This window comes from Chrysochloris asiatica, unplaced genomic scaffold, assembly GCF_000296735.1.
Source record: "Chrysochloris asiatica unplaced genomic scaffold, ChrAsi1.0 scaffold00044, whole genome shotgun sequence".
NCBI lineage: Eukaryota > Metazoa > Chordata > Mammalia > Afrosoricida > Chrysochloridae > Chrysochloris > Chrysochloris asiatica.
The window spans coordinates 6,999,795-7,010,258 of record NW_006408562.1 but is presented as its reverse complement, the minus strand read 5'-3'; the positions used below and the strand labels follow the sequence as shown (position 1 = coordinate 7,010,258).

At 43.3% G+C, this 10,464-nt stretch overlaps 1 protein-coding gene across 1 annotated transcript in view; it reads left to right on the top strand.

The window, feature by feature from the left end:
- Window positions 1-10,464, top strand: part of VOPP1 (vesicular, overexpressed in cancer, prosurvival protein 1) — a 187,448-nt gene that overhangs the window by 19,152 nt on the left and 157,832 nt on the right. The window contains exon 3 of the mRNA XM_006861917.1: window positions 4,664-4,719. Coding sequence (XP_006861979.1) covers window positions 4,664-4,719 — 56 coding nt within the window. The remainder of the gene's footprint in view (window positions 1-4,663; window positions 4,720-10,464) is intronic.

Genomic DNA, 10,464 nt, shown 5'->3' with positions numbered 1-10,464 from the left:
TCAGAATGCACACCTTCCAGGCCCCCATTTTCTCTATACTTGTTTGTTTCTGTCTCAGCCATAGATACACCAGAAATCTGGACCATTCCAGCCCACCCTGTCCTGTGTGTTCTATAGTTTGCAGTTCTGTCTGTTTAATGTTTTCAGAATGCACACCTTCCAGGCCCCCATTTTCTCTATACTTGCCTCTGTTATTCTGCTTACAACTCTCCCTACTTCTGCCTCCCTGGTCTTTTGAAACCCTGATTTAATCTTGTCACTTAGCTACTTGAAATCCATTAATAATGCCCTATTAGTCCTGGTGTGGTGCTGTGGGTTAATGTGCCAGATTGCAAAGCTGTTTGAACTGCAAGGTCAGCAGTTCAAGCTCACCGGCTACTACTTGGAAACCCTATACAGGGTCATTATGGGTCAGAATCGACTTGACGGCACTTAACAACTAGTCTAAGGACCTCTGGTAGCGTAGTGGTTATGAATTGGGCTGCGAACCTCAGGGTCAGCAGTTTGAAACTACCAGCTGTTCTGCGGGAGAAAGATGAGGCTTTCTGCTCCTGTGAAGATTTACAGCCTTGGAAACCCTGTACAGGGTCTCTGTGAGTAGGAACCGACTCCACAGCACATAACAACAACAGTCTAAGGAGTCTCTGGCTGGTACAAATGTTAAAGATGCTCAGCTGCTAATTGAAAGGTTGGGGGTTCTAGTCTACCCGTAGGTGCCTTGGAAGAAAGGCTGGTGATCAATATCTGAGAATCAGCCGCTGAAAACCCAATGGAGCACAGTTCTATTTGGACAGGTATTAGGTAGCTGTGAGGTCAACATTAGGGTCAACTTGATGGCAACTTGTGGTAGAAGTGGAATGGTCTAACCAGGCAAATCATTCTCACTAGTCTCCACTGTATCGCATTTGGCAAATCGGCTGCACAATACCTCTTTTTGGTGTTCAAGAGCAAGGATGTCAGTTTGAGGACTAAGGTACGTCGGACCCAAGCCATGGTGTTTTCAATAACCTCTTATGTATGTGAAAGTTGGAGAGTGAATAAGGAAGATCATAGAAGAATTGATGTATTTGAGCTATGGTGTTGTAGGAGAATGTTTAAAAGTACCACAGACGGTCAGAAGAACAAACCAATCTGTGTTGGAAGAAGGAAAACCAGAGCATTCCTTGGAAGCCAGGATGGGCAGACTTCATCTCTCATACTTCGGACAGATTATCAGGAAGGAACAGTCATGGAGAAGGACATCATGATTGGTAAAGTGGAGGGTTGGAGAAAAAGAGGAAGACCCCCCAACTAGATGGATTGGCAGCACGGTGGCAGCAGCAATGGGCTCAATATTGTGAGATTGGTGCAAGTCTGGTCAGTGTTCGTTCTGCTGTGCATAGGGTTGCTATGAGTCGGTATCTAACAACCACAGTCTTCACTCTGTTCACAATGCCCTACAGTGCCCTGGTAGCTCCTTAACTGGTACATGGTCGAGCCACCCTTATCCCCAAGACTTTCAAGCTCTACAGCCCTTGTATCATCCCAGGCACTGGCAGATGGAGAATGAAATTGACCAATCGCTTGACACACTTTAAAGCATGTTTCATCAGCAGAAGACGAGTAGGAGCCGTGCCTTTGTAATTGATCTTCGCCCGGGATGACATTTTTTGATATGTTTTGTACTTTGGAAGTTACATAGAGCAGAAGTGAAAACGATCTAAGACTAAAGTTTGAATGAGGTGGGTGGCAGTCAAGGTGTGGCCCTGTAGGACACTCAGTCCCAGAATAATCTCTGTAAATGGTGCTCCCTGGGTTGTGCTATGCACGGCCCATGAAGCCGGACAGGGCAGGCCAGAGAGAAGGCCTGCATTGAAGCCCTGGGTCTTGAGGGAGATGATGCCTGTGAGGGGAGGGGAGGAGAGAGCACAGTGATCCCAGTGGAATCAAAGACCAAGGGCTGGGGCTCCTTAGGGTTCTGACAAGGTCATGGTTAGTATCAGTAGCCCTGGTGGAAACGTGTGCTCAGAGGTATTGGGGGTGAAGACCAGGGAGTGTAACTTCTGATGGGGTTGAAGGAAGTGTCTACTCTTGCCCCCAGTTTGTCTTATTGGCTTCTTTCAAGGAAATATTTCAGTCAAATCCAAATTTGTTAGGACCAAAATCATTGCTGTTGTTAAGTGCCATCGAGTTGATTTCGACCCATAGAGACCCTGTATAGAGCTTCCGAGGAGCAGCTGGTGAGTTTGAACTGCCAACCTTGTAGTTCAAACAGCATTGCAGTCGGGCGCATTAACCCACAGCACCACACAAGGACTCCTGTTAGATTTATAATCTTAAATCTTATTGTTTTGTAGTAATGAATCAGAGTTTATAGTCAAACCTCATCACCTTATTCCCAGATCTGAGTCCTAAGAAGTATCCTAATGATACAGCCTAGTACCACCAACCCTTTTTACTGGGCTGTAGTCTTTGTGGCAACAGACTGCCAGAGTACCCCTTCCAGCTGCTGCAGAGTGGTACTGAATGTATCCCCAATACAATTCTGTGCTGGAACTAATTATTAGGGGTTCCATTAAAAACTGTCCCCAAAGCCATCCATTGTGGGGAAAAAAAAAATTCCTGAATCCAAAATTTAAAAATAACCGATGTAACAGATGAACCACAGTTCCTTTCTAACAATGCCTCCTGCTAAAGCAACACATATATTGAGGATGAGGTTTTGAAGATATAATTAACTCGTGTGCCTATACTGCTGCTCCCTGAATGTTTCCAAGTTTCATTTATTTTAGGAAGATTGGCAGTTGTAATTATGTTGTCAGGCGTGTGTCATTTTTGCTGTAGCAACAACATTGACACCCAGACAAAGAGCTCAAACTTGACTTTGACTAGAATGGTGCATGGTACAGATTTTGGTTACCTGCTTTTCCTGACGGGACTGAGCATTTGTCAGCAGTTTTCTGCAAGCAGTATGCATCTTTTTCCTTGGGGTTCAAAAGTACAGTCTAGGGGATCAGGGACCCCAAGTCTTGTTTCCATAGTGTTCCTGTCGTCTTTCTGTGTTTGGTACGGTTGATTTCGTCACAGAGTGTTCTCTTGGGAGAACAAGACTCCATTTCCTGCAGAAAAACTTGTTTCAGTGAGTGATGTCTATGTCAGGACCATAGATTAGACGTCACAGTGGAAAGGTTTCATGACCTGTGGACCTTCCGTTGTTTTGGAAGGAGTATAAGCTGACCAGTCCTCTGTCAGCTTATTGTACTGTGATGGTTTGTGTGTTTTCTGTGATGCTGGAAGCAATGTCATTGGTATTGCAGATAGCAGCAGGGTCACCCATGGTGGACAAGTTTCAGCAGAGCTTCCAGACTTAGAGTAGGAAGAGAGGTCTGATGATCTGCTTCTGAAAACGAACCGAAGGAAGTCTTATAGATACCAGCTGGATAGTGTGTGCCCTACTTGGCTTTGGAGACCTCATTGGGAGGGACCCGTTGCTGGAGGAGGACATCGTGTTAGGTGAAGCAGAGGGCCAGTGAGGATGAGGGAGGCCCTTAATAAGCTGAGTTGGCGTGGTAGCCACAGTATTAGACATGGCACATACATGGGTAATATTTCGTTTGGTTGCACAGTGAGTTGGAATCTACTACGGGAGCTAGCTGGCTAGCTAAAATGTGGTCGAAAAAGGGCAGCTTCAGAAACTGTGACCTGCTTTTGAAGTCCCATCATTTTCTCTTTTGGGGTATGTCTCTCAGCTTTCCTGTAAGGTGGGGAAATCATGTTTGCCATGAAGAGGGTGGTGAGCTTGGAGATCTTATATGAATGTAAGTCTAATATATAATTGATGTCTAATAAGGAGTCCTGGTGTTGCGCTGTGGGTTAATGCGCCGGACTGCAAAGTTGATTTGAACTGCAAGATCGGTGGTTCAAGCTTACCACCGGCTCCTCAGAAAACCCTATATAAAGTCGCTATAGGTCAGAACCAACTCGATGGCACTTACCAATGATAAATAATAGCGATTATTGTTGGTATGTGTCATCTGCTTTCTGGTAGGGATAACCATTTAATTTAAGATGGAAATGAGAAAATAACAGAACCTTTTCTTGGAGACATGGTAGAACAAAATAGCCTTTCGATGCCATCTGAGATCCTGAGAGATGAGGCATTTTGTGGAGAGGTTTTAAACTTCAGTAACTTAAATTGTTTCTCTCATTGCTATTTAGAAATAACTTCTAAATCCAAAAGGTGCTTATATATGTCCATGTCAGTCGAGTGTTTTAAATGGACTGTCTTAGACTTTGCAAAATATTATGTGTTTGACAGCTAACTGAAAGGCTGACCATCAGTTCCATCGTGATACACCTCATTAGAAAAACCTGGAGTTCTACTCTTGAAAAACCATGCTCTAGTTTTTTGGTTTTACCCACACAAATTACGTTAATACCCAGTTCAAGGTACAGACCTTAGTCACAAATGGTCCCCCAACTTCCTTTCCTCGATTTCACGAGTTCTTTTGGTGCTGTAGGATCATCACTGGAGTATGAACCACAGTGTTGGCAGTTTAAACCCACCAGCTGCTCCTCGGACACCTTACACAGGGTCATTATGAGTCAGAACTGACTCGATAGCACCTAACAACAAGAAGTGCTGACCCTTGTCCCTACCTGTCACCTCAACACTCTTCTGCAGGCGTCAACTCTGCTTTTCTCCTTAAGTCTTTGTTTTTGCCTTACCTGGCTGACAAGGTAAGAGAGAGAGTCTCTTTCCCACCTTCACCTGGGGGATCAACTAGCTGAGCCTGTCCCCACTCAGTATTTCCCTTAGCAGACAGGAGTAAGACCTCCTTTATCCTGCTGTTGTTGCACATTTATTCTGGAAGGAGAATTAACTTTTGGGATTCACTTTGGGGACCATCAGAATCTGATGGACTGTTCTGTCCAGGGGCATATCTCCAGCCCTGGTGTATGGGAGGGTGCACTTATTCTATACCTTCTGCCTTCTGATGTCTCGTGTTCTAGTGTCCCAGGGCATTACTGTGGTCTCACTGAAAGCTTCCACTGACTCTAGATGGGATCAGATTATAGCAAGCATGACACGTAGGTTTCACCTTCTGTGAGATCCTGCTAATCTTATTGGTAGCGACAGCAGGGCCGGCTTTGTTAGGAGAGGAGTCTGATAAGATATTGGGATTGATTGAGTCAAGTAGGCTATGGGTGAGGGAAGGCAGTAGGTGTGCCTTTTGTCTGCTGCCCTTGCAAATAAATCCTCAAAAGCACCAACTGCTAATACTTCATACTGCTTTTCTTCTATCCATCTTCTTTGCATTTTTCACACAGTGATCTTTGTGTTTTCTGGAACACGTCCATTCCATTAAAAGTTGCTCATGTGGTTCTTCAAAAAGCTAATAAACACAGAACAACCATATGACTCAGCAAATTCACTCCTCAGAATATCTCCCAAAGGCATGGAAGCAGGAACTCAAACAGAATTTTGTACCACTGTGTTTACTGCCAACATTTTTCATAATAGCCAAGAGGTAGAAATGACATATAATATGCCTGTCAGTTGATGGGTAGGTAAGCAAGATGTGGTGTAGAGTGACAGGGATTACTGTTCAGCCACAAAGAAAAATGAAGTTGTGGTACATGCTGTGATATGCACGACCCTTGAAAATAGTACGCTCACTGAAATAAGCCAGACCCTAAAGGAAGAAATTGTCTCATCCCCTATATATGGAAAATCTAGACTATAGAAACACAGAGAGGCCAGTGTTATTCGTGGTAACCATAGAGGAGGTGGGAAGATTTGCGGGTCTGGAGTTTCCATTCGGGGTGATGAAAAGTCTTTAGAAATAGTGGTGATGGTGGGACAATTAATACTACTGAATTCTACACTTAAAAATGGCTAAAATGGCCAATTTGTTGGTAATACCGTATATATTTTACCAAAATAAAATTTAAAAGAAATTTCCTGTAGATATCTTGCAGCTGTTGTGTTCTATTAAGTCGATTCTAACTCAGCCTATATGACAGAGGACAACTACCCTACATGGTTTCCTAGGCTTTAGTCTTCATGGAAGCAGACCCCTGGGTCTTTTTGCAAAAGGAACCTCTGGTAGGTTTGCACCACCAATCTCTTGGTGCTTAACCATCATGCCGCCAGAGCTGCTAGTAAACATCTTGCTCTTTAAGTGCTGTTGAGTCAGTTCCAAAGCGTTAAATCTTTGTGGGAGCAGAAAGCCTCATCTTTCTCCTGCATACTGTCTGGTGAGCTTAAACTGTCAACCTTGTAGTTTGCTGTCCCCTGATTATTGTATTTCAATTTTTATTACATCAATTCCTGGTGCCTTGGTCTTTGCCAATTCCTTCAATGTACCTTGGACTTGCTTCTTCAGTATCATTGGCTCTTGATCATATGCTACCCCTGAAACGGTTGAACATTAACCATTTCCTTTTGGTACAGTGACTCTGTGTATTCCTTCCATCTTCTCTTGATGCTTTCTGCTTCATTCAATAATTTGCCCAGAGAATCTTTCAATATCGAAAGTCGAGGCTTAAATTTTTTTTTCAGTTCCCCCAGCTTGAGAAATGCTAAGTGTGTTCTTCCTTTTTGGCTTTCTGACTCCAGATCTTTGCACATTTTGTTGTAATAGTTGGCTTTATCTTCTTGAGCTGACCTTTGACATTTTCTATTCAGCTCTTGTACCTCCTCGGTATGGAGCCACCATGCTTTCCTATAAACATCTTTGTTGTTGTTGTTAGGTACCAACTTAACAACTCAGTTCCAACTCATAACAACCTTGTATAGGGTTTCTGAGGAGTAACTGGTGGGTTTGAACTGCCAACCTCGTGGTTTATAGTCCAATGCTGATCCTGCAGCACTATACTGGGAGTCTTTAAACATCTTGTTGTTGTTATTAAGTGCCATTGAGATGGTTCCAATCCACAGCAACCGTGTGTAGAGTTTCCGAGGAGTGGCTGGTGAGCTTGAACTCTGACCTTGAAGTTCAAACCAACCTTGCAATCCAGCGCATTAGCCCACAGTGCCACACCAGGACTATCTTAGCTTCTATGTACTATTTCATGGTATGGATATTGTGAATCATCAGTTCTCCTGATGTTGACTATTCATGGTATGGATATCGTGAATTATCAGTTCTCCTGATGTTGACTACTGAGCTTATTTCTAATTGTCCCGTATTTAAAGACTACCTTTGTGCATTTAGAACTGTAAATTTTAAAGGATGTTGTTGTTGATGTCAGGTGCCATCGAGTTGGAACCCAACTCTTAACAACCCCATGCACAGCAGAATGAAACAATGTCTGATCCTGGGCCAACCTCACTACCGCTGCCACACATCAATAATGCCACCTGGCCAATCCATCTTGTTGGGGGTCTTCCTCTTTTTCTCTGACCCTCCACCTTACCCAGCATGACATCCTTCTCCAGCGACTGTTCTCTCTGGATAGATTTACGTAAATGTCAGTAAGTAAATACTGATAAATTCAAAGGCATCTGATACCTATTGCCAGACTTATTTACAACAAGTTTATTTGTTAAAAAATTAAATTCATATGCCTTCAACAGTGTATGCAAATAAAGGGTCAAATATGATATCTTTGCATGGTTTACCTACTGTTATGGGTTACAGAGGAGGCCTGGCATGGCGCTGTAGGAGAAACACTGGACTGCTCATCACAGGGTTGGTGGTTCAAATCCACCAGGCAGGTGCTCCTAGCAAACCCTACACAGGGATGACTCAGCAGCACTCAACAACAACAATATGGGTTGCAGCAGATGTTTAAGATCTTTGTATTTACTTATACACACTCATGGAAGCAGTAGTCAAGAAATCAAATGACTATTGCATTAGGCACATCTGCTGCACAAGATCTCTTTAAAGTGTTGAAAAGCAAACCAGCTTGAGGACTAAGGTGCACCTGACCCAAGCCATGGTATTTTCAATAACCTCATATGCATGCAAAAGCTGGACAGTGAATAAGGAAGACTGTAGAAGAATTGATGCTTTTGAGTTACGGTGTTGGAGGAGAATATTGAAAGTGCCATGGGCTGCCAAAAGAACCAATAGATATATGTTGGAAGAAGTGCAGCCAGAGTGCTCCTTGGAGGCCAATATGGTCAAACTTCTTCTCTCATACTTCGGACATGTTGTCAGGAGGGACCAGTCACTGGAGAAGGATATCATGTTTGGTAAGATGGAGGGTCAGAGAAAAAGAGGAAGACCCCCAGTGAGATGGATTGACCAAGTGGCAGCATCAGTGGGCTCAAATATAGCAACAATTGTGAGGTTGACCCAGGACCGGGCAGTGTTTAGATCTGTTGTACATCAGGTTGCTATGAGTTGGTACCGACTCGAGGGCACCTAACAACAGCATCCATACTAGGTGCTGACAGATTTGATCTTAAAAAAAAAAAGACAAGTCCCTTGCTTTCCCTGACTGCCCAGATTTGTGACTGACTCTGTGGGGATAGGCTAATCCTTCTACTCTGAAGGCTGAGTTCTGGTATTACAGAGCATTGGATTCTACTGGTGGCTCTTGGACTAATGGAATAAATGAAACAGATGTCTTCCTACCAGTTCAGGTGTTTCCCAGTGTGAACTCCCCACCCCCCATCTGAGGAGTCCATGGATGTCGCAAAAGATCATGTGTTCTGTTAACTGAAAGGTTGATGATTCGAATCTATCCAAAGACCACTTGGATTGAAGGCCTGGGAATCCGCTTCCAAATATGTACAGCTGTGAAAACCATACGGCGCAGTTCTACTTTGACACACTTGGTGTTGCCGTGAATTAGAATTGACTTTATATCAGCTGGTTGGTTGGTTTTTTTTTCTCCCTTCATTCTAGGGAGTCATGAGCTCCCTGGATCTGGCCATGCAGCAAGTAGGGCATTGCTCTCCGGAAAGGGGAGTCTCTCTGGGATGGACAGTGACCCAGTTCTCATTCTGGGTGGTCCATAACAGGAGGAGTGTATGTTGGGGGAGGAAATGCGTAAACATTATTGGAACAATCATGGAAGACATTGTTGTCTACCTTAGATAGAAGGGTGGTGAAGCCCAAGATCACCTGCCAGGACGTGAACTTGAGGAGTCTCGGTGGATATTCCTTGCAGATTTTCAGATATGTGGAATTTACTTAAAAAGTAAATTTCTTAAATAGAACATTTTCATATTGTAAAGATGGAGGAGTGTGTGTGTTCAGAATGTACTTTGTGGAATGAAGGAAGTCGGTGAAGACTGAGAGCTCACCGGCAGATGCTTCCTCCTTTTGTTTTGTCCCTAGTGTAGCTGCTCAATACCGGAAATAGTGGGTGGCTGGGATAGCCCTGAAGTGGGTTAGTCCTGCCACCAATGTAGTCACCCTGGGGCAGATGGCCAAGTGAGAAACAGATTAACTGTTTCTGAGAGTGAAAAAGGGAAATGGACTCTAAAAATACTGAGTCCTGGTCACAGTCCCAGTTGCAAAATTCCTCAGGTTTTGCATAGACTAGCTAGCCATGGATGCTGGGATTTTAGTAGAAATTCAGCAGTGGGCCTCATGCATCTTATATCAGTGGTACCTGTTTCAAGGAAGTATGTATGCAGATCTTGAGGGTCATTTGCCCAAGGAGGAAAAGTGAAGGATTATGGGGCTTGGCCCCCTTGCTAACATTTTTGTTCGCATGACTACCAATATAAATATACCTTTGTTTGAAGAATCTGGGTATTTTTCATGCTTGGGAATAGTTTTATATGAACTGGTCCCAACTCCTTTATCCCTTTAGCAAATTCAGGGTCCATCTGGTCTCTGATGGCCTGAACTGTTTATTGTCACTTGTCAGACCTCTTGGATGTGGTTTTATTTCTGTTAGAAATGTCAGAATACTCCTTCCCCAGTGTCTAAACCTCCCATTCTTTGTCATAGAGATATAGGTCTTTTGTCTTCAGGTGGACTGAACCCGCTGTGATTACCGTGGGTCATTCCTTAAACATGGTGGTGATAAAACAAGATCCCCCAGGCTTGTACATTTTATTGTGTATTATCCAAAAAAATCAATTGTAGAACCAGTAGCATTTGCTGGTTTCCTTTATCTTCAGGTTACTAACTGTAAACATATTCCTTACAAGCAGAGGCGGCATAGAGAGAGATAGAGCAGCTGAGGACTCTAGACCCATGGAATGAGAAAGGTTGTGTGCCACCTGGCAGGAGGCTAGCTTGCAAATGTGCCCTTTGGTTGTTTAAATGAATATATATTTTCTGTGTGTTTTGTGTACATCCAAAAAAAAAAAAAAAAGAGGGAAGCGAGGTAAATACTATTAAACAATACTGCATGGAGGGGATTGTAATTGTAGTGAAACTAAATATGATTGGTTGAATGCAAAACTGATGATGTGACCTGTAAACTGTTACTCAATTCACAATAAATGCTTTAAATATGTATGTGTGTGTGTGTATATATATATATATATATGTGTGTGTGTGTGTGTGT